At 34.1% G+C, this 25,448-nt stretch overlaps 1 protein-coding gene across 3 annotated transcripts in view; it reads left to right on the top strand.

Annotated features, from left to right (window-relative positions):
• Hex-A (Hexokinase A) overlaps positions 1-25,448 on the top strand; it is a 45,170-nt gene that overhangs the window by 16,158 nt on the left and 3,564 nt on the right. For all 3 annotated transcript variants that reach the window (XM_017906570.1, XM_017906569.1, XM_017906571.1), the window contains exons 2-6: positions 16,143-16,305; positions 18,173-18,528; positions 19,430-19,529; positions 22,327-22,681; positions 25,052-25,322. In XM_017906570.1, the coding sequence (XP_017762059.1) occupies positions 16,143-16,305; positions 18,173-18,528; positions 19,430-19,529; positions 22,327-22,681; positions 25,052-25,322 (1,245 nt within the window). The remainder of the gene's footprint in view (positions 1-16,142; positions 16,306-18,172; positions 18,529-19,429; positions 19,530-22,326; positions 22,682-25,051; positions 25,323-25,448) is intronic.

The following is a 25,448-nucleotide window of genomic DNA, read 5'->3' as shown; positions in this document are numbered from 1 at the left end:
TCATAATGATCGAAATCTGAATTAAAACCCGATCTTTAACCGCTTAAAATTCCTATTTAAAAACACGAAATGGGTAAAAGAACAATAATTTTGTTTTCTAATTTTTTAAAAACTTTCATTGAAAACAATATTATTATATTAAAAACATATTTAGAAAAATTAAGTGTGTAAATGAAAACTATGCAAAAGGAGTTGAATAAAAAGGTAAAAACAATGCAGAAAATTATTTAAATATCTCGTAATAATTTCAAAATTTCGAATTTCAAAATCATTTCGAAATTTAAAACATTGTTATTATGTTAAAAAAATATCTAGAAAAATTAAGTGTGTAAATGAAAACTATGCAAAAGGAGTTGAATAAAAAGATAAAAACAATGCAGAAAATTATTTAAATATCTCGTAATAATTCCAAAATTTCAAATTTTAAAATCATTTCGAAATTTAAAACATTGTTATTATGTTAAAAAATATCTAGAAAAATTAAATGTTTAAATGAAAATTATGAAAAAAAGTTTCACTGAATACAATATTATTACATTAAAAAAATATCTGGAAAAATTAAATGTTTGAATAAAAACTATGAAAAAAGGGAACATTGAAAGGGCACGCCCCTAACATTACGGATGTGCTCTTTTTCACTAGGGTTTGTCAACGTGATATTACGTACCTGGACGTTAACTGGTTAAGTAGATATACAGATTCCTTTAACAGTGAATTCAACGTTCTTAAAAGTATCGAACTAAAAAATGTGGAAAATTGTAATTTCAATTTATTAAAATAGAAAAATTAAAATTTTTTGAACCCTCGATTATTCTTTGGGTATTGGACATTTTTTAATTAATAATAATTAACACGTTGACTGTCACGTGTATTTTACATGGTGTGCCCATGGCTCCAACATGGATTTTTGATTATGCGATACATATTATGTTGAAATACAGGGTGTCCCAAAATAATGTATACACACTTTACGTGATTATAAAAACAGTATATATTTAGATGGATTACAGATTAATAGTACAAATAAATTAGAAAGAATAAGGTATTAAAGTGTGCATACGTTCTTTTGGGACACCCTGTATTATTTGCAGGAGATAAGTTGGGTTACATAATCATATCATCTCTCGTGTCATTTCTCTCTAATCATGTCTCATAATATCTTTTGAAAGTTCATTTTAATTCAGTCCACGCAGTGATAGTAAAGAAGTAGGTAAATTATAGTATTGTTATAGCATTATCATAGTATTATCATAATATCGTAGCTTTTATTGCAAAGGATCGATGTATCGGTAATTTCGGTAATTAAATTTATGCTCCCGGTAAATCACAGTTTCCACAATCCGAAGTATAATTACTCGCGAATCGTAATCGATAGATCGTTTCGCAATGGATGGATCGATAAGAGTTGTGGCAGGTTTACAAGATGTTGCTTCATGCGACTTCCTGTCTCTGCACGTCACGAAAAGCGGCTTAAAGGCTGGTTTTCATGGAAATCGTGGCGAAATTGCCATTTATTTTCGTACCGATTCGTGGCAAGATAGAATTCTTTTTAAATCATTAATAATTCAGATTGAATTCGTTAAGGGGAATACAGGTAAACGTTTTACGTGGAAAATATCAAACGATTTTTACCGTGACAAATGAAATTATCGGAAGTAACATCGAAATGTCATGCACAGGCCGTTTCTTGATTTATCCTGACAACCATAATGACAGTAGACTGATATCACTGTAACCCCTTGGTGGTGATTCAAAAAATAAAAAAAGAAAATTCTAAATAAAATTTGTCTCGCATATTACTTTTAATTAATTAATTTTAATTTTTCTCGTATATTACTTCGTGTCAAAAATGAAATGCAGTAGAATAATGATATATATATATAGTAAAATAAATGATTAAATTTTTGCACGTGAAAAGTATTAAAACAATGAATACTTGGAAATCTTGAGTTGATATGAATAATACTACCGACTTAATGAGTAATCGATAATAAGTAGAAGTAAAATAAAATGGTAAAAAGAAACGCAGAAAATTATTTAAATATTTCGTAATAATTTCAAAATTTCGAATTTTAAAATCGCCAAATTCAAATATTGGAATTTATAGAATTTTAAATTGCCGACCTTCTAGATCTATAATTTGATAGTAATATAGTTATAGGATATAGAATTATATAGTGAAAAATAATTGAAATGCATATTATAAATTTGAACGAAATTGAACAATTGTACGCTGAGATACAAGTATACAAAGGTTCGAAGGCGTTACGTGGCGTTAGGAACGTATCTTCCCTCTAAAACTAGCTCAGGGCGCACACGTGTCTAGGATGGAGGGGAAAGAAAGATGCGTGATGCCGCACACGTTTCCGCTCTCTGATCGCATTCTTCCGTGGTCGATGACGAAATCTGCTTCACGAGAATGAAATGCACAAATTCTCCGCGGTTTATTTCCCGGAAAATTGCTATTTCTATACCGTGTATTATCTGCAAAATTATCATTAAACGTCAGCAATTACACTAACGTCAATTCGTAAGGAGAAAAAAAACGAATGATTTTACCATCAACTCGGTTAGGATACCATGAATTTTATCATTAAAATATATAAACAATAGCTAGAAGATTTAAGAAATTATATGAAATGAAACAAAAAAGTAGTATAAAAAAATGTATTTTATTGCTATGTGTAATATTTAATATACTATTCATAATTAAAATACATTATGACCATTGTTAACCTCTATGTTTTTTAACCTGTCGTTATCATTATTTTTAAACTGAATTATTTCACATTTTATAATTTGATTTCCGTTTATCACAATTCTCTAATTGAATCTGGAAAATGATCTTAATTAAATAATTAAAAAAAAAAAAAAGGCGTGTCCGCGCCTTCTTTACTCGAGAAAGGACGATACCATTTTATCGTTCGCGATATCGTGACTAACTTTATTGACATTACGTTCGTAGAATGGATAAAGGGTATCAGATAAAAGAAATTGCGTTCGAATCGTTTTATCGTAATATAAAACTTTTCTAATCCGATTAAAAAAATGTCTTATCGTAGCAGCTTTTACCACTGTTACTCACGAAACAATTCAGCTCCTTTAAAATCGATTGTATTCGTAAATTTCGATTACGAATTGCTACCGACCTGAATTACCAATTTTTACTTACGATTTTACCGACTCCTAGTGTAAAGAGGTTAAATTAAAATAAAAACTGGAACAGAAAAATATAACACATATAAGATCAAATAGAAAACTAAAAACTGAAAGAAAGAGAGTGTAAAAGGTCATTTTGATCCCGCTGGTAGTTCCAATGTTAATGCAAAGAGTCAGTTTCCTTTCCAGACGAGCCGCGACATTGAAAACTGCCTTCATATTGTCCCCACCTTCAGCCGTGCTTTCCCTTCCTCTTTCTCCTTCCCCCTCTCCCGTTTGCTTCTTCCTATAACTACAGTGTCACGTTACGAAACAACTTCCTTTCACTCGAGACGTCAATCACTCCACTCGTATTTAATTAAATTAATAAATCAATTCCTTGCGTTTCCAATAATTTTCTATTTCAAACAAATAATAACACTTGAAAGACCCTCGTAAGCTTTGTAACGACGAGAAAAGACGGTTCTTCATTGAAATGCCACGTGTCCTTGCAAAGTGGCCCGCGTTCCGTTTCACGGAGAAATAACTCGTGACGTCAAGCAGGAGGGATCGACCATGCGAGCCCCCGCAGCCGACCAATCGCATGACAGCGTTTGTTCCCCCGACAGTCAGCTGGTTGTTGCATCATTCTTAAAGCTTAAACCTTAAACGATCGCACGCGCCTGTTTCGTTGCAACGTGACGATTGCACGATAATTTTTAACCATCGTTCGGTCGTCGCCTTTTTAATCGATTTCAAGTATCAGCTATACGCGTGACGGTGAGAAGAGAGCGTGGGTGGAAATATATAGGTTTGGGTATCACGAGAATTGATCCGAGAGCTTAGCGCGGGTTACGTTCGATTGGGAGTCGAGTGATCCGAGTGACTACACGAATTTAATTTTCTTTTTTTATTTTTTGTTTTTTCTTTTTCTTTTTCTTTTTCTTTTTCTCTTTTTAGGGACGAAGTTTACAATAAAAATGTCAAAGGAAATATTGTTTCGTTTGATGATATTGAATTAGTAAGATTATATAGATGTTTTTATAGGTTATGACAATTTCTTTACCGCATCAGTGGTAAAGATTTTAAAAAATTATTAAGGGAAAATTTAAGGTAGGATATTGAAAGAAATATTGAATTTTGTGTGAAAAATCTTCGTTTTATATGAATGTAGTTTAATTTGAAAGGATGCTTGAGTTAGTAAAAGTTTGGTGTTCAGTAATAATGTAATTAGAACTACGGGGTACAGGTGGTTACAAAATTTTTATTTTTTAATTTCATTAAAAATTTCTGCCTGTATATTAACCCTCTACATCTTTAAATTCACTGAAATTGCAATATAAAAATATCATGTTGTTTTTAAATAGCGTCTACCCAAATGTACCGTGTTCCCAAAATATTTAGAACCCTAGAATCTTCTATTTAAAAACATGTTGATACTCAGGGCCTCCCTTTCATGTCATTCAAGCGAATTTACGATATACATTACCCTCTTATCTCTCCTAATAAAACCACGTTCGAAAACATTGCTGCCAAACTGTATTTTCCATGTCCCTATATCTAATTTCGTATTTCTAGGGAATTATTAAAATTATGGAAAATGTTATAATCTTCTCAATTTTTCTTTCTTAACCGTTTTTTATACCTCAAAAATAGATTTTGTAATGAATTTAGGTCCTAATGGCGATTTTATGACAAATGAAAGATGAAAGAATTCCGCGCGAATTTTGAATTTTTCTTATCGTCTTTAAGTTCTTTTCTAACTCGCGTTGTTTACCAACATCGCGTTTCACTGAACCCTCTTTCGTTTGCACGAAAGCTTTCTTTGACACGCGGTTTTTCCTCACTGGAACGGATTCTCTGGGGAATTGGGGAGATCCGAATGAACGAAGCGTTGGCGTTTAAAGCACGAGAATTCCTTTGTCGATATCCTTTAAAAGAAAACGTTTTGAAACGATTTTCGCGATTTTCCTTGAAAATAAAGAACGAATCTACCCGAATAACTTCGAATGGCTTGAGAAAAATTCCAGGGAAAGTATTTTGTGAAAGCTTTCTTCGCAAGAATAATTCGTGATCTAGGGAATTTTTCAAAAAGGAGAATTTTGAAGAAAAAATTGCAGGGATATTTGCTGCCAGTTTGAAAATTGAAAGCTTTGAGAATATTTCATTTGAAAGAGGATTAATTATGCGAATATGAGGAAATCTACACATGTTTCGAAAATGAAACTCTTTTTAAAACTTGTATCATAAAACCTGCATCACAAATGGAATGTTAATTAAGCAATTATCAAGCGAGTTTCCAACGAATCGTCGAGAAACTTGCTAATAATCGTGACTCGGAGAAATTCTTCAATTCACGATTCATCGCAAACAATTTTACCATCCTCATTTTCTACAGTTGTATCGATGGTTTCAAAAATGGCGCGCTTTCTGTCATATTTCAAAACCATACAAAATTTTCCAAAATATCTAAATAAATTTTTCGAATATTTACATTAGGGAAAACTCCTTCATTTCGAAGGCTTTGAAATACACTGTCAAGGTCATCATTCTGAAAAACCTTCTTCTTTAAAAACCTCTTTAACCCTTTCACATGTAAACCTTGTAAGGCAGTCTTAAGACGACTTTTCATTTAACTCACTAGCGCCACCACGGTCTATATCTCCAATAAATGTAACGTAATCCTGTATTGTTGAACATTGTTGACACAAATTTTTCAGTTTTACATGAACACTTCATAGATGACTCTACTACCAATGACGAACCAAAAACATGTGCTATTGGCTGTCGTCTCGAATAAAACTAAGAATTTACACTTTGAGTTATATATTTGTGTACATGTGTGTACGTATATTATATATCTGTGTGTGTGTATGTGTGCATGTGGGTACATATATATATGTACGTATAATGAGCGGAAGTATCTCACGTGCGTGACAGAAGCGATAATGTTCACAGGATGACCATAATGCAAGGACACTGTTCCGATAATGAGTCAGGCTGCATAAGAGCGATGAACGTGTTACGTCAACGTGTTACGCGTACAAATACCATCAAGTGAAACCGTATTTGGACGGTGAAAACGTTGACTTGTTGATGGTATGCGAATGCCTCCTTAGATTACGCGTTTCCAGGTTTAATTACGGATATCTTGAAAATGTTGCACGTGCTATCGTCACGCGTAATCTCGATGCTCGAGCGTTAATAATGTGGCGGATGGAGATGCTCGAAATATGTTTAATCGTCGTATCGTTCCGCCGATAGTGTTGGTTATCGATTTCCGGCGAGACGCGAGATCTTCCGATAAAGCGAACGCGAAAAAATGTTCCTAAGCTCGGTAACCTTCCAGCGAATGAAGGTTAAACAATACGAAGCACTACCGATATATGGCTGCAATAATTTTGTTTCATCAATAGTTAAACGAATGACATTTATTTGAACGCGTGATTTATAATTACGCCACATGTGCAATATTTGACATCGCAGATAGTAATTTCACTGATTTTATGTCTACACCGCAATGTTTTTAAAGTCGACGATAAAACAGGCTCAATATGGCCACTTATTTGCCAAAGGAAAAATTTATTTTAGTTACAAAGATCTTAAAATAATCTTCTAATAATTCTTAAAATAAATCTTGCAATTTATTTTATCCAACGTAAACAAAGAAAGAAAGAGGATAAATATCGTCCTAACCTTAAATTAAAATAAAGAATAGGAACGGAGATTTAAAGAATAAAACTATATATGCTTCCCCTAGCTTAAAAGGGTTTGTGATGCAACTATTTTGTTATTCCATGCAACAGATGTTAAAGAAACGGAGAATTGAAGTTGACCATTGGTGAATATAGATCGCAAGAAAAATCGTTTCCCAGGGCAGTTATAATTAATCCCGATGATAAGTAATAATTTATCGCGGGTATGGACGATGAAACAGTGCAAATTTTCGTGTAACAGCGTCATCTAGGAGATCCACGTGATGCAATCGTTTCGCCGAATTTGTGGGCGCAGAATCGGCTGACCTTTTCGCCCTTGAGAAGTCGAGCCTCTATCTCGTGCACTGTGCGTTCACCTTTCGGTCGAGTCCTCTCCTACCCTGACTTCCTTGGTTCTCTCAAGCCCCCACTATCGCGGCCGCCTACCCCCACCAACTTGGCCGCGGCCCAGTGCCGCAACGCGCGACGCAGAACCCACGGCAGCAATCGACGCAAGACTGAGTTCATTTTCGTAAGATAATTCATTGTCAATTTCGATTTTGGCTTACTATGATTCGTGATTAATTCATGATTTATGGAACTATAACTGAATGACGTGAATCGTTTGCAAAAAATAACGAAGATTACGAATTTATAAATTTGAATTATGAGAAACTGATTTAGATAGAAGTCTGAAAATTTTTTGTATGGGAGATGAATTATTGCGGAGTATAATGGGAAGTTTTAGAAATTTTCATGTGATAACGATAATAAATAAATTTCGACCACGATGGAAATATACGATTAACGAAGAAATATTTTTTTGATGACATAAATGAGTTAAATCTTATCGAATATATATATATATATATATATATATATATATATATATATATATATATATATATCTATAATATATATCTCGACAGAGATTATGAAAATTAACTGATACCAGATACAGTATCGATATTGATTTTTATCGATTTGTAGAATAAAAAAGGAATATTCTTAGAAGGGGGACAAGCCTAATCTTTTATGGAAGTCGAAATATTTGTATTGTTGGCGGAAAAATATTAGATTATCGTTTCTGCGTATTAAAGATTAATTCGTGAATTACATTTCTTTATGAAGAGAAGTGCCAATTAACGTATTCTATTTTTCGCTTTGTTTTGCATACTTTATCACTTAGCTTGCTATACTGTTTTCCATTTGAATGAATATTAAATGATCAAATAATGAAAACGAATTATCGACAACTGTTCAAACAGATCTCCAATCATACCATGAGCATCCTAACCTGTAGCTCACTATAATGTCATATACCGACGTTAAGATATTCCTCAATGCAATAATGTGTAATATCTGCAAAACACGTTCGTAAAATAAAGCAAACATTAAAAATAAATGTCACACATAGTTAACCTCAAATAGTGATATTACTATGCTTATCATATTTTTTAGTCCACGAGGTACAATTTTTGTCAAGTATCAGAAAATAAGAAATGAGGAAAAATATTTTGAAATCAGTATCAAGGAATCCTGTGTATCCGTCACTGGATAGTCCGTCTCCATCATGGCCTCTTTTCTCCCCACCATTCGTCCACCTCCATCGTCCATAGAAGTGTGGCTATACATGCGTGGAACAGGCGCCTTCATACCAGTAGTCGAGATATAAAACTCGGGAAACTCGTCGAATCATACGTGACTATCCGAATGGGAACATAGTTGCTGTCACGCGCGTGCACAAACTTGTGTGTCTCAAACACGGAACACGGAAGGAAGAGAGAACCGAATCCGTAATAATTTTTCGAATCGTGTCGCGTGCTTGTTCCTGCTCTCTCGCCGGATCGTGTACTGAGAAAGCATTAAATACGAAGCTTCTAAAGAGTTGCGACTCGGGGTGCAACAACGAGGGGAGGGAAATGAAAATGTCGACGTTATCCTCGAGTAACATGATTAAAGACGAGGTGAGCCAAGACGAAGTGCACGAGGAAGAATGAATTGTGTATCGGAAGACGCAACCGGTTTTCGTGTTTTCGAATCGATCGATGGAATTTCGTTAACGTGTGCGGCCGAGAAGAGATGGCACCGCGTGTTTTCACCCTCACGAGTGATTACCTCTGGTGGCAGTCCCTCGATAACAGCCAGCGGCTGCTATTAGCCGAAAACAGGGACAAAGATCATTGCTAGACCGTAGCGAGATCGAGTGAGATAGAATATGGCAAAATCGTTCTTTTTTCGGCAAGTCGTTCTATGGCGAAAGTTCCAAAGGGTCCTATTGGCCGATCGACATAAAATTTCAAGTGGAGGGAAAGGTGTGGGAACGAACGGTGAATTAAAAATTTCAACGGGAAAAATTCAATGCATAATTTCCGAGATATTAATAAACACCTTTTAATACACGAAGTGTATACGTCAATCTCCGGCCATTTTCTAGCCGCTGTTTCTGTAAACACTTCACGACGGTCGGTAACTAATACATATAACAGGTGACTATTTGGAAAAATATCATCGTTAACCTAGAAAAGGAGGAAAAATCGTGTCGAGAAAATGTGTCTGAGATATACTTGGGAATAAGGATTGTGTCTCGAATTACGTTGTTATATGTTACATGTGTTTGTCATTGCTCGTTCGAAGCGTGTTCTGCGTGTTAGTTACGACTCGGGGTGCAGAGTTTTCTTCGTGCACAGTTTATCGAATTAAAGATCGACGATTACGTGAAATCACGAATGGAATGGCGTGTATTGTCTTTTCGTCTATATGAAGGTTAACGGATCTATTACAAATTCGTGTTAGCATAATTACTATATTACTATAATTACAAGAACAGTGGGTAATAAAAGAAAATCGCTCGATTGTATCGATTGATAATAAGTCACGTGATCCTGCGTCGCGAGATATTCGTAATATTTCGAGACTTCTGCTCGATCGACAATACCGATTGTCAAACCGGGTGTGAAAACAAGTTTACCGAGAAGTTTGCCGCCACGGATTATTATCGAATGGCATTTTCTCCAAGTGTCTCAGGCGGGGCCCGTGTTGTTATCGTCTGTAATGATCAGGGATGGAAAAAAGGGAAAGTAGCACGCTCGATGTTACCCGCGAGTGTCAACGTGTATATCCAGGATCGATAAAAGCACGCGATTCTCGATACATGTGCCACGTACTATACGGGAGATAAGATTTATGATTAAATTATTTATGATTAAATAACGGGAGATAAAAAGGGTCGTACTTCGAAATCCAGTCGGTAATGGATTAATTCTCGTTTATTTATCCGACGGAACTACACGTTGCAAGTGAGGTTACGGGAAAAATTCGTGGGTAACGATGTTTCGAATTGTGCGTGACCTGTTTTATCAATTGAAATCACGTAGCTCGGAATATAATTCGAATCGAATGTTTAGGTTATGTAAACTGTTAGATAGATGCGTGGACGACGAGTTATGAAATATTATGGATTCGCATATACTTTTACATGAAATAGCATCTAATACACGAAGCTACGAGCTGTGCAACGTGTTGCATCGATACACGTGTAACGGTTTCGCTCTTGCCTGGTTATTAAGCGAGGGTCGTTTTTTCGTGGAAAAAAGATCGTAACTGACGCTGCTCTCGAGAGCTGTGTCCAGCCATAATTATTCGCGTTCGTGCAAATAAGGTCGATGCGCTTTGGATAAATGTTTCCGTTCGTCCTTGCGGCTTTGATATTCCGACTATGCAACGTGTGATACGCATTTAGAAATAGCCGGTAGGGATGCAGCCAGATTTATAGCGCGGGGTAAAACGTGAAATTCGTTTCTGGTATACGCGTTGATTCGGATCGAAAATTTCGAGACGTTCTTCCCGGTCCTTTTTCTGTTTGAAGTAACGCATAATTGGTGTTACATCGTGTACGAGATGCGATAAAATTTCGATAAGATGTTTGCTAATACTCGTGCTATCGGGGAAGTAGGCTCAGTGTTTCGTCGCGCATATATTTACATACGAAAGTATTGCATAAACGCAGACGTGTGAAAAGTCATCACGTCGGCCTGTTTCGGTGCATTCCACCTTGTACATTTATTCGAATCACTGTGCACTGGCCTTTGAATGTTCTTCTTGTAGCGTGTATATGGCCCATGCGTGCATTATACCATTCATTCATAAACAATCCTATTGGCTAACAGGCAGGTGTGTCGGTGACGTCACTGCCAGATCAATGCCATACCTGCGGAAAAGGGTAGAGGGAAACGGTGTAGGAAATTGGCGGGAATTTCAAACGCTGTGTTCCGCGGTAAACTGAATTTCGCGAGTCCGGGCAGCGTACCCTAGAAAAGTGGTTAATCGATTCGTCAATATTTCATCTCTGATTAAATATCGAAGTGTCAGAGGTCAGTTACTAATCATAGCGTATCATAGTGGAAATTGAAATATTTAAAATATCAATTTTAAAGTTGAGTTATTATTTTTTAAATACGTTTATCAAATTAGTATAATACTTGTGTGATAAGATGACGAGTTATTGCTCTTTTAATCTTATAAGTCATAAATATGTAGAATTATGTGATTAGGTATATATCTATTACAAATTAATTTTATATTATTTCTCGTGTATTTATACGAAAGATATACTCGATTAAATCGCGTTACGGGTATCTCACGAAACTTCCAATAAAAATAATACTCATGAAATATAGATTTGCTATAATACACGAAAGAAAATAATTCTTGCGGCACGTAATGTCGGTACCAATATATATAGTACCAATTCTTCCACGTGCTCTATTAACTCCGAAGAGTATACAGTGCGAGTCAAGGAGAACAAATGTCTGAATTTCTAAAATTCCCTCGTCATTATATACAGTGTGTCCAGGTTGATATTCATCGTTTTCGATAAACAGTGGAAAATTATAATAAAATATTAATTTTTTTCCAAGCTCCTTCAAATTCGAGTTAAAATAACAAATATGTATTTCTTCGCGTTACACGGTACAAATTCAGCGGTATGCAATATAATAGCGTTCAAGGTCACCGAAAATCGGAATACTTCGTAAACTTAACGCTACGAGATATAATCGCGCATTATGACTTACAAATTTTATAAATTTTAATGACACAGCACAGCATAATTTATGAAATACGATACTTCCAATTATGTATTTTCCTCGTGACCTTGTACAACCTTCAACGTTTTACTATCTCGTTAAATACTGTTTGACACTATTCAATTTTTTGTATCCTATAAAAGATTTTTTTCTTTTTTTTTCCTCTTAAAGTCTTGCAAGAACTATTCGCAAGAAATATATTCCATGCAGATAACACCACGTTCGAGTCATTTAAAAATCATTTCCTTTAGCGTATCGGTATCGTTGTTTTTTCTCGCAAATTTTCCTTTTTCTTGTTAACTGCTGCACCACGCGTGTCGCAAGAAACCAATTCACACTGATCTAAGAAGTGTTACATTATACTTGAACTTGACAGACTCACGCGTAAACTTACTGGTTTACCGGACTTTAGACGTATAGTCAGTATACATGAAAACGGACTGGAACATAAATTACACACCATATTCAATAAACGGAAAATAAAAACCAAGAGATCCTTTACGAAATATAAATATCTCACCGTACTCTAAAATTTCATTTAAAAATAACTAGCTAAAGTAACTAGTAACTAACTAGTTACTAACCTATAAAAGATAGTAACCATACGTTTCTGTTTCAAAAATTAATTTGAAAAATATTCCATATATAGATCTTCCTTAACGCGAATTTTCAGGTTATACGTATACAGGAGATTGATTTGAAGAGATAAAAGATAAAATACAGTGTCGGATATGGTTTTGAGATTTTATACGGTTCCAAGATTTGCAATGTACGCTTCTAGTAGGCAAATAATTAATATTCGTGCCATACTGGTTCGATTGGTTCGCGAGGCGATAGCACGCGGAGAGAAGCGTGCAGCTGTGATGAGAGACGAATTACGTGGAAAGCCACTGACGCCGGCGTTCGTCTTGGAAGAGTGCGTTTGCACGCGGCTGATTTCGCTCGAGATCTCTCACGTGCGAGCTGTTTACAGCGCGATTATCGATCCCCGACTCTATGTCAATGTGTCACGACCCAAATTGTTCGTTGCTTCTTCCATTCCGAACGCCTTTCTTGCTATCATTTTGGTAACAGAAACGCGGAATCGATGTAGGCGAAGAGGTTAGGTTTGGATGAATCCCATTTGAATAAGTAGCAATTTCTTAGAAGATATTCAGAGGTTAAGATATTTCGAATATTCATAGTTTTGCTTTACAAATTTTGTACAATTTTATGGTAATTTAATGGAGGTATATCTATCTTTAAACGCGGTACTGGGAGGTTTGGATCGAATAAATTGTGAATTTGCACAGAAATTCTTAAATTTGAAACATTTCGAATTTTTATAAAGATATAAATTTTATTGAATTTTGTGACAGAAATTTGGTAATAATATATAATTAAAGTTATCTTGAAATATTTCATATGTGAAATTTCGAAATGAAAGAATTAGAAAGTTTACATATATATTCTGGTGAATAGCATGTATATATTACAGTAGAAAAGGTAGAAAACATGAATTAAGAAGCTAACTGAATTCAGCAGCCTAAGTACCGAGATACAATACCACAAGTTGTAAAAAGTATTTATATAAAAGGAGTGGTCGAGTGAGCACTTGCGAGAAAGTGCCTGTACTTACCATCCCTCTGGTGGTAAGTGTAGGAAGCTCTCCACGATATAAACCGAGTTGACAGATTGTTGCAAGAAATTCAGTCTTAACGATAAACAAGTTGTGGAGAAGAGTTTGTTCTAAGTGGAAAATAAAAATTGAATATGTAGGAATTGAAACAGAGTGAACTAGAGCTTGTACTAGTAATTTATAGCTATCTCATCGATAATTTTTTGCTCGTTGCTCTTCGTTATCAGTTATAACGCAATAAAGCAAACATCAGTCAATTAATTAGGGGATCACTTACTCATATAACGTTATCTGTTGATATTCACTGAATTCAAAGCTTAACTACGCTGTGTCGGTCAGATATATAGAATTAGATAGACATATTTGATGAGAATTAATTTTTATTGATATAACAAGGAAATAAATATTTTGGTAAATTAAAAGATGGAGATATAAAATAGTATCTTAAAAAAAGTTCTGGGAAAGGATTATAAACGTACTGGGAAGATATTACCCAGATTATTTTTAATTGCGAAGAACTGTAGTTACTCCAACCCATTTATTAAAGTAGGAAATATCATTACATATCTCATACGTGATCCATCGAATGATTTCTCGAAGGAATAACTCTAATGATTCTTAATGAACAGATGATTCATTGCAGGTGTTGGACAAATTACTTTCTCCTTGATTCGAAAGGTGTATGTAAGTCGTTAATAGTAAAAAATTTTGTCATTAAAAAATAGTTTCCATTTAAATACTAATTTTGCATTGCTTTCATTGAAAATAAAAAATAACTATTGATAAGTAGTTAAAAATGGATAAATTTTCTTTCTTTAAGAAATAACAATGCCAGTATGATTAATAGAAAAATAATTTGCTATATGGGACATTAATTTCCTTTAATTGTACTAAAATATTGTTTTATAACTAAACCAAGCAATATCAAATTTTCATTAATAACACTAATACGTTTTTTAACCTGACTAGCATAAAAAGGGGAGAGATTATAATATGAACAGCTTGGCACCATTATTGTTTTCCTATAATTGAGTACAATATCGTAAATTTCTGACCTATTTTTGAGATTCTGAAGCGGAAAGCTGAAGCTTTGTTAGACATGTTAAAGAACCGAATTGACCGACAAAGAAAATGAAGACAGAAGAATGTAACCGTGTGTGTGATTGAAATGTATCTATTGACTTATATCTAAGTCTCTATAGTAGGAACCAGAAACTTTGCATACCGCTGAACGTGTCATGGAATGTAGCTGAGAGCATAAAATTCGCAGAATATTAATACCCATAATTGAAAAGAACTTATATACCAAACAACGCAAACGTCAATTAATATTTTTAATTTTTTAAATTTAATATTTTTAATTATCTAGAATATCTAAAAATTCATTAAAAAGAGAAAACAAATCTAACGCGAATAAAATAGCGCTTAGAGATTTATAATTCTTTAAAAAGAAAAGTATTGAATTGCTGTGATATCTAAATATTTTTCTTCTTCGCACAGATGTCCAAAAAATCGATACTCCTTTGCCATCTTAATTACGCTTTCTGACCTCTCTTCTCGATTCTCGTTATTTTCTCCATAATTGTCTGCCACTATACCGGCATTTTTCGCACTAGTTTTCGCACCAGTGTGGACATGGGTGCACGTGAACTCGTATCGAAGTACACAGAAAACCCCACGTGCGTTATTCCATCTCGGTCACGAATAGGCTGCATTCCTGGAAGTATATTGATATTCGTGAAATGAAATCACCGTATTCCGACGTCGAGCATAAACCATGATTCATGTATCAAATCTCATTTAATATTAATATACTTCTCACATCTTGAGTAATTAGACATCAAAGACAGAACGCGGGGTAGACGACAGCAAACTGAAATTTAATTTTGTTATTAATATATCACGAGGTTGTTCGATTCGTATTTAATATTTACAAGAATAATTTAGTATCGATAGCTAAATGAGCCATTATCATAGATATAAATTTACCTGTCACTAATGAAGTTAGTTCTTTCAAATACGAACTTTATTTCAATTGTATCTGTTACGAGTTTCCTGTCGTCGGGATGATTGTTTTATTCGAAAGATTTTATACCCGGTTACCCAGCAGCAGTCGATATAACCACAAAACCGTTTAGGTAAACAGTCTCGACTGGTGGGAAGCTACGTGCACGACTTCGCCCGACTCTTCCCGAGCTCGCCCGAAGTCGTAATCTCGGGCAGCAGCGCACCCCCTCCTAACTACTCATCAATCACTTCCGCAATTACGCGAAACAATATACTATTATTTCTCTATTTTTCACACATGAATCACATGTACATTAGGCTAACTGGGTTCATGACGCTTAATCTTTTCATTTCAGGGAGATTGAGCACTAATAAAGCGTGTGTTGGTATTAAAGTTTGGCAATGAAAATTTACGCGAAATGTGGTCGATCGGTTTAGCTTGTAAGTGGCTGGCAGAATATAATTACATAATGTACATATACGCTATTGATATTAGACGATGTGTATACGTATATATCGAAGACCTATTGAAGGACAGCTCGCAGCAGGACCATTACAGTGAAATCGATAACCAGTTTTCGCTCTTGTGTTTTGCAGATAAGAGACATCTGCAAGGACCTCGTCCTTTCAGATGACCAGCTTCGAATGGTTATGCAGAAGCTCGACGAGGAGATCAACAAAGGACTGTCCAAGGAGACGCACAATCAGGCGAGCGTGAAATGCTTCACGACCTACGTTCAAGATCTTCCCGATGGCACTGGTAAGAGGACACGTGAAATTCCTACATTACCAACAGGGTATCCGTTCAACGTAACGAACCAGAATAATAGCAGGTCGAAGAACGATGAAAATTAACTTCGAAGAAATCTTTTAACGTCGAATTAAACTTTTTCAAAATTAGTGTTAAAGAGTATATCGTTTAAATTTCTTTTTTAACGCATTTAAAAATTTTTGGATACAAAGTATGTGAATTTTTTTTAGGTTAGTCTTAGGTACGCAATGTTTCTAAAAATTAATTCCGAGATTTTTGATTTTAGATAGATCGTATCGAATTGTTAAGGATTGAATTTAAGCTGTTTATTCGAGATACTGGAGACTGAAATGAGATTTTATGAGGAAATGTAATTCGATCGTTCGAGAGTTAATATTACCCGAGATACTCGGATGAAATTATTTCATGCAAACAATGAGATCACTTATTTCTCGGTCATTTTAAACGGTTTGTTTTGTAGCAGATAAGAAGAAAATTCTTCGCGTCTACCGCGTAGTTCTTTTTGCAAAAACCATAAGATCGCGATGTAATTGGAAAAAAGAAAATTAAATTGCCCGGAGAGATCTAACAGATCGATTTAATTACGTATTAGAGAAAAACGATTTCTAAACCGTAGCTAATCTAAAATGGCTTCTGATGAGTAAATTCCGAAGAAACATTTTTAATTTAAATAGCATATCTAATTCGTTGCCACGAATAAAAAATTTTGTTAATCCCAAGGAAAAGAAACGAGCTCAACGATATTTGGTCGACACATTGAATGATTAATCGATTCACAAGTCGTGTAATCTTGTTTTTAGTCCGCCATTGATATTCATTTCGTATGAGTGACTTTCAAAAATAGACTTTCGACTTTGTCAGTGAATTAAGTGTCTTTACTTTACTATATATATCTCGTTTTTCATAATTATCAGTACTCGTCTTCTCTTATTTTAAACAGAAAATTATAAAATTACAAAAAAAAGAAAAAAAAATTGGAGAAGAAAATATTCTTTTAATAATAAATTAAACCGGTAAAATAGAAACTTTTAGTCCATTGAATTGCGATTAGTTGGTATATGAGTTATTCATAGGCCATGGACTCCATCTTTCGAAATTCAAAAATTCGAAATTTTTTAATTTTATTGTATTGTATGTGTGTTATATTTATTATTATATTATAATATTTTTTGTTTTGTGGAATTAATCGGTTCGGGAAACGATCAACTCATATACCAATCAAATTTCGAAGATTCGTTGTTCAGTGTAACAGTTTTTTCTTTTTAACCCTTTCACGAGTCAAAAATTTCTATCAATAATATCGTGTAGACAATATGACAGCTGTAACGAGCAGAAAATTCCAAGATGATATCGATAAAAGCAGAATATAATTCAAGGAAATATATAATATGTACAGTATTGGAGATATCGACCGCGGTGGCGCTAGTGAGTTAACGCTAAACTTACCAAGTGCCCGTTCTTACATTTCTAATTAAAAATTTCGCATTCAACGATGTTGCTTTGCTCGTGTCTCATTTTTCCAAAGTTTTTCTTATTTTTTGTCCTCGTCTATGGTCATTTGACAGGTCATGGTAGGTTTAGTGTTAATGGAAAACCGTCTTAAAGCTGTCAAAATCCTTTCTCGCGAAAGGGTTAAAATTCTTAATCTTCTCAAAATCGAGCGCTGTCTTACTATAATAAATCACAGCCAAGAAGACTATCCTCATTTCAAATTTCGATCGCATCGACTCTTCCCATTCTTGTTGTTGAATTGCAAAGTTCGACATCTGATACAAAAATCCTCGCATCTTCATCCTCGATACGAAAGAGATTTGCCAAAACCAAGCTTTCTACTCCAATTGTTATCGATTTGCAGAGAAGGGTAACTTTCTGGCCCTGGATCTGGGCGGGACGAATTTCAGGGTGCTGTTGATCACCCTGGAGGGCCAGAACTTCGTCATGAAGAGCAAGATCTACGCCATACCGCAAAGCCTGATGTTAGGGACCGGTACAGAGCTGTTCGATCACATAGCACAGTGTTTGGCGTTGTTTGTCAAGGACCTGAATCTTCAAGAACACGTGCTACCACTCGGTTTCACGTTCAGCTTTCCGCTGACTCAAGAGGGGCTGACCAAAGGCTACCTGGTCAGGTGGACCAAGGGTTTCAGTTGCAGCGGCGTGGTGAACGAGGACGTGGTTGCTTTACTCGAGAGGGCGATTGAAAGGAGAAACGTGAGTGTTTACTTCGAACATGTTACGTTCATTTTTATCATCACAATTCATGAGGATTGACACTTTTCGGGGTAACGTGTTGGTTGCAGTTTTGGAATTATTCCTGAAACTTTGGGTGGAGGAAGAAGAGTTAGGTTAGGCTAAGTTTGCATTAAGTTCTTATAATTAATTGGGAATCTTTTTGTGGCTCTTTCGACACGAAATAACTCTTTTCGAATATATACTATTTTGTTATAGAGTCTAGTACATATGTAACAACCTGTTGTCATTAAGTGACCTTTCGTTAACCTTGAACGTTAGAACGAAAGAAAAGTTCCTGGCTAATAATTTTTGCAAGATAATAAAATGAAAAATAAAAAAATAAAATCGTTTCAAAAATTCAGCGTTAGTTTGATATCTTCAAAAAATGAAGTCAGATATACAAAATTTCATTAAAAACATTTTTTGGTGTAGTTAATAGATAACCATGAAGAATTATTTCACATAGAGTGGTCCATTTTCTTTTTCTTTTTTTTTAATTTTAAATTAGGAAGTATTATATCTCGAGTTATTAGAAGAGAAAGAAATTGGCCTAACTCTTATTTTCTTATTTCGTAAGACTGTAGTGAAAGCTTCAGAACAGTCTAATGGCGCCATCTATGAGCGACCATGCTGTACCGAATTAAACTTTTACGTCAATTTTCCATATTCGAAATATAATGACGAAAGAAATCGACCCGAAGTTACGACTGACGGGGTAGATTCGAAAAATAAAATAGCCAACACGAGTAAGTTCTAAATTGGTCAGCCCGTTTCATAATAAACGCGTTAATGAGAAACGAGAGTCGAAAACAATGGCAGGAACGCGCACAGCTGACCGTGGCTAATTGCCATACCGTGCTAACTATGATTTACCGTACAGGATGTGAAAATCGACGTGTGCGCCATCCTAAACGATACCACTGGTACTCTGATGTCGTGTGCTTGGAAAAACAGGAATTGCCGTATCGGATTGATCGTCGGTAGGTGAATGAAACATCATTCATTCTGTACTGAACTTCATTTTCCTAACTTTTTAACAATCTTTAGAATTTTATAAATATTTGCACGCAATTTTGCATTTATTCCATTCACAACAATTTTCGTCTGCCTTTTATTTTATTTTTCTTGAGAAGAAAGAGAAGAATTTTGATTTTCATTTTTTTCTGATATCTTTCAGAATTGAATAATATCTTTTTAATAAATATTTTCACGCAATTTCGAATTTATTCCATTGACAATCATTTTTGTTTCTCCTTTATTTTATTTTATTTTTATTTCTGAAAGGAAAGAGGAGAATTTTCATTTTCATTTTTTTCTATCTTCCAGTAATGAAAAATATTTTTTTTTCATAAATATTTGCACGCAATTTTGCATTTACTCCATTGACAATAATTTTCGTTTCTCCTTTATTTTATTTTATTTTTATTTCTGGAAGGAAAGAGGAGAGTTTTGATTTCTATTTTTACTAATATCTTCCAGTAATGAAAAATATCTTTTTTACAAATATTTCCACAGAATTTCGCATATATTCCATTGACATTAATTTTCAATTTAAATTTCTTTAAATTTCTTTTGTTTTTTATTTTATTTTCTGGAAAGAAAGGGAAGAATATTGAATATGATTTTCTTCTAATATCTTCCAGAATTGAAAAATATTTTAATACAGTAACAAAGATATTAGAAACAATATTCTTTTAAATTAGTCTAATCTTGAAAGATTTTAATTAAATTCCTTTTATTTATTCTTTTTGAATGGAGAAACTCGAGAAGACTCAATACTTTTATAGATATTTTCGCGAAGCCCGAACACTGTTTAAAGAAAATAAAATTATGACCGGCACTTTTCAACGTTATCTCTTAAATTACTGGAGTTTGTCGGTTCCAGTCTGAAATTTTTACGCTGATACGATCCTCCTAATTATTGTAAACGATAAATCAGTCCAACCTATTCATTATTCAATTCTTATCGCGTGTTTATATGGCTATGGATATTTTGGATACTCGTTTCGAGAGGACTCTCATTTTTATCACAACGATAACGAATAACGAAACGAATAACTCGAAACGTGACATAAATAACGTTACAATTAGTCTCGATCTGATAATTCTGTCTGCTTAAGACAGAAAGGAATTTTACATACGGATTATTTGCATATGCAGATTAACATTGAAACTCGAATAAACCCCGAAACCTTTGCTGAATTTCAATTTCCTTTTGAATCTCTGATTTTTAAGATACATCACAACAAACTTGGAAAATTCACATCAATTTTCTTTTCCTTTTAAAATAACGATTAGAAAAAGGAAAAATTGTTAAATTTCATTCCAAATTAATTTAACTTTAATTATTAAGTTAATACTGTGTTATGTAACCAAATACTGTGTTAAATGAAGAAAAATATACCGAAATAGCAATAAAATTTATAGTAACCCTGGAAAGTTCTTTTCGTTATAGTTAACTACCATAATCACAACTCAAATATCACAATTCAGTCGCCATAGTTAATTACCATAATCACAACTTAATATTACAACGCATTCGCAATAGTTAACTACCATAATCACAACTTCATATCATAACTCATTCGCTATAGTTAACTACTATAATCACAATTCATTCGCCTCAGTTAATTACCATAATCACAACTTGATATCACAACTCATTGGCTACACTTAATTACCATAATCACAACTCATTCGCTACAGTTAATTACCACAATCACAATTCATTTGCTACAGTTACTTATCATAATCACAATTTAATAACACAACTCAGTCGCTACAGATAACTGCCATAATTACAACTTAATATCACAACTCATTCGCTATAGTTATCTACCATAATCACAATTCAGTCGTTACAATTAACTACCACAATTACAACTTAATATCACAACTCATTCGCTATAGTTAACTACTGTAATAACAATTTATTCGCCTCAGTTAATTACCATAATCACAACTCATTGGCTACACTTAATTACCATAATCACAACTCATTCGCTACAGTTAATTACCATAATCACAATTCATTCGCTACAGTTACTTATCATAATCACAATTTAATAACACAACTCATTCGCTATAGTTATCTACCATAATCACAACTCATTCGCTACAGTTAATTACCACAATCACAATTCATTTGCTACAGTTAATTACCATAATCACAATTTAATATCACAACTCAGTCGCTACAGATAACTGCCATAATTACAACTTAATATCACAACTCATTCGCTATAGTTATCTACCATAATCACAATTCAGTCGTTACAATTAACTACCACAATTACAACTTAATATCACAACTCATTCGCTATAGTTAACTATCATAATCACAACTCGATATCCGAATTATAAATAAACGTGCAGAACTATTTTATCTGTTATAAATATTTCCCGTTCCACTATTCGCGAGATTTCCTTTTCATTTCACTCATCCGAATTTTCCAATCAAAATAAATAGTATGCCGAGTGTGCAAAGTCTTAACTCGCCACCCTCCACTCGCCCTTTAATAAAATTCTAAAGATTGACAGCAATTAACATCTAATTATCAATTAAATCTAACATAACGTAGTAAAATAAAATAATTCTACTTCTTAATCTCTGTACGAATTTTTATTCGCCATTTTGAAATTTTGAAAAGTATCGTCGAATTTCTAACAATAATTCGTTCAATTGCTATTTTATATACCAAATGCGAAGAGTTAAAATTTGATATTATCGAAATTTTTTCCGATTTTAATTTCACTTTTTGTACATCCACTTTTCAGGGACCGGTACCAACGCCTGTTACGTGGAAAAGACGAATAACGTGGAATGCGCAATCCCAGGAAACTTCGAGCCACAAAAGCCTCATATGCTAATTAACACCGAATGGGGTGCGTTTGGCGAGGGTGGTACGATCGACTTCATTCTCACAGAGTTCGATCGCGATGTAGATCAAACTTCGATCAACCCGTCGAAACAGCTGTTCGAGAAGATGATCTCGGGTATGTACATAGGAGAGCTGACAAGGTTGGTCCTCCAGAAGGTGGTGAACGCTGGCCTGCTGTTCGGTGGAAGGTGTCCCAGTATACTCAAGACACGCTACAAATTCCTCACGAAATACGTCTCAGAAATTGAGAAGTGAGTATCGTGGAGAGATACAACCTCTTCGAGAGAGAAATGCACTCTGAACTGGGGGGGGGGGACTTCAACAAAAATGTCATTGAAATCGTTGAAACTCCTCAGAGAATTTTTAAGAATTCTCATGTCATGCCATTCTCAAGGATTTTTCGTTTTTGATCATTTAAATCATTTTTTTATTCTTTTATTTTCCTTCTTTTTTTTGAGAAATAGAATTCTGAATGGTTTTTATTAGTGATCCAGTAGAATTTGTTATTATGCTAAAGATGAAATCAAAGAATGCTTGGTTTCTGTGTTTCTTCCTTCTTTGAAATATTATTGTGAATAATTTTTATTCCTTCTTTAGACTGTCAATTCTCTCTTAAACCAAGTTAATTTTGAACACCTGAATATTAGCTGCATCAGTGAGCATATTTTAAAAGTTTCTCCAGGCTTCAGATCATGCACAGCTCATCCTAAGAGAACTAACAATCTTTCTTTCTGAATAATTTTTATCCATAGTCTAGGAGAATTTGTTATTATACTAAAGGTGAATTTAAAGAATGCTTGGTTTCTGTGTTTCTTCCTTCTTTTAAATATTATTATGAATAATCATTATTCCTTTTTTAGACTGTCATTTCTCTCTTAAGAGAACTAACAATCTTCCTTTCTGAATAATTTTCATCCATAGTTCAGTAGAATGAGATGAATACTAAAGATAGTATTATACTAAAGATGAGTTTAAAGAATGTTTGGCTTCTGTGTTTCTTCCTTGTTTTAAATATAATTTTGAATAATTAATATTCCTTTGCAGATTGTCAATTCTCTCTTAAGAGAACTAACAATCTTCCTTTATGAATAATTTTCATCCATAGTTTAGTAGAATGAGATGAATACTAAAGATAGTATTATACTAAAGATGAGTTTAAAGAATGCTTGGCTTCTGTGTTTCTTCCTTCTGTTAAATATTATTATGAATAATTATTATTCCTTTGCAGATTGTCAATTCTCTCTTAAGAGAACTAACAATCTTCCTTTATGAATAATTTTCATCCATAGTTTAGTAGAATGAGATGAATACTAAAGATAGTATTATACTAAAGATGAGTTTAAAGAATGCTTGGCTTCTGTGTTTCTTCCTTCTGTTAAATATTATTATGAATAATTATTATTCCTTTGCAGATTGTCAATTCTCTCTTAAGAGAACTAACAATCTTCCTTTATGAATAATTTTCATCCATAGTTTAGTAGAATGAGATGAATACTAAAGATAGTATTATACTAAAGATGAGTTTAAAGAATGCTTGGCTTCTGTGTTTCTTCCTTCTGTTAAATATTATTATGAATAATTATTATTCCTTTGCAGATTGTCAATTCTCTCTTAAGAGAACTAACAATCTTCCTTTATGAATAATTTTCATCCATAGTTTAGTAGAATGAGATGAATACTAAAGATAGTATTATACTAAAGATGAGTTTAAAGAATGCTTGGCTTCTGTGTTTCTTCCTTCTGTTAAATATTATTATGAATAATTATTATTCCTTTGCAGATTGTCAATTCTCTCTTAAGAGAACTAACAATCTTCCTTTATGAATAATTTTCATCCATAGTTTAGTAGAATGAGATGAATACTAAAGATAGTATTATACTAAAGATGAGTTTAAAGAATGCTTGGCTTCTGTGTTTCTTCCTTGTTTTAAATATAATTTTGAATAATTAATATTCCTTGTTCAGACTATCAATTTTCTGTTAAGAGAACTATCTATCTTTCTTTCTGAATAATTGTCATCCATAGTCCAGTAGAATCTGTTATTACACCAAACCTGAATTCAAAGAATGCTTGGTTTCTTCCTATTTTTAAAAATCATACTGAATAATTTTTATTCTTTCTTCAAACTCTCAATTCACTCTTAAAAGAACTAACAATCTTCTTTTCTGAATAATTATCATCCATAGTTGAGTAGAATTTATTATCACACCAAACCTGAATTCAAAGAATGCATGGCTTCTGTGTTTCTTTCTATTTCTAAAAGTCATTCTGAATAATTTTCATTCCTCTCAATTACTATCAATTCTCTCTTAAGCCAAGTTAATTTTGAATACCTGAACATCAGCTGCATCAGTGAGCATATTTCACAAGTTTCTCCAGGCTTCAGCTCATGCCCAGCTCATCTGTGTTCCACCAGTTCACTCACAGAGTATCTCTGGCTTATGAAACTTTCCTCAATTCCAGCGATGAGAGAAAATCGTTATATAATCGCTCCAACATGATCCCAGTCGTTACTCATAATCATCTCCTATGTAATAATACACTCGAGGCTGATCATAGATGACTTTAGATGACTCCTCGCCATAATCTCCGCATTAACGTTGTTTTTCTCTGGTTTCAGCGATGCTAAAGGAAAATACACGAATTGCCGTGAAGTGCTGGCGGAAATAGGGTTACGAAACGTGAGTGATCAGGATTGCGAGAACGTCAGGTACGTTTGCTCGGTCGTATCGAAGAGAGCAGCCCACTTGGCTAGCGCTGGAATCGCTACGTTGCTGAATCGGATAGGCGAAGACAACGTCACAATAGGAATTGACGGTTCGGTCTACAGATACCATCCCTACTTTCACGATCTCATGGCCGAGAAGATTAGCCAATTACAGAGCCGTAAGGTGAGAGAAACTTCTTTGTTTCTTCTCTGCTGCATGAAGCTAGCCTCTGGTGCTCTTGAAGGATGTATCCAAGCATATCGAAATCTTTCATTTAACCAGTTAAATAAATTAAATCCTTTAATTTAT

The sequence above is a fragment of the Eufriesea mexicana genome, unplaced genomic scaffold, assembly GCF_001483705.2.
Source record: "Eufriesea mexicana isolate 0111107269 unplaced genomic scaffold, ASM148370v2 scaffold5561, whole genome shotgun sequence".
NCBI lineage: Eukaryota > Metazoa > Arthropoda > Insecta > Hymenoptera > Apidae > Eufriesea > Eufriesea mexicana.
This window is presented reverse-complemented; position numbering and strand designations above follow the sequence as displayed.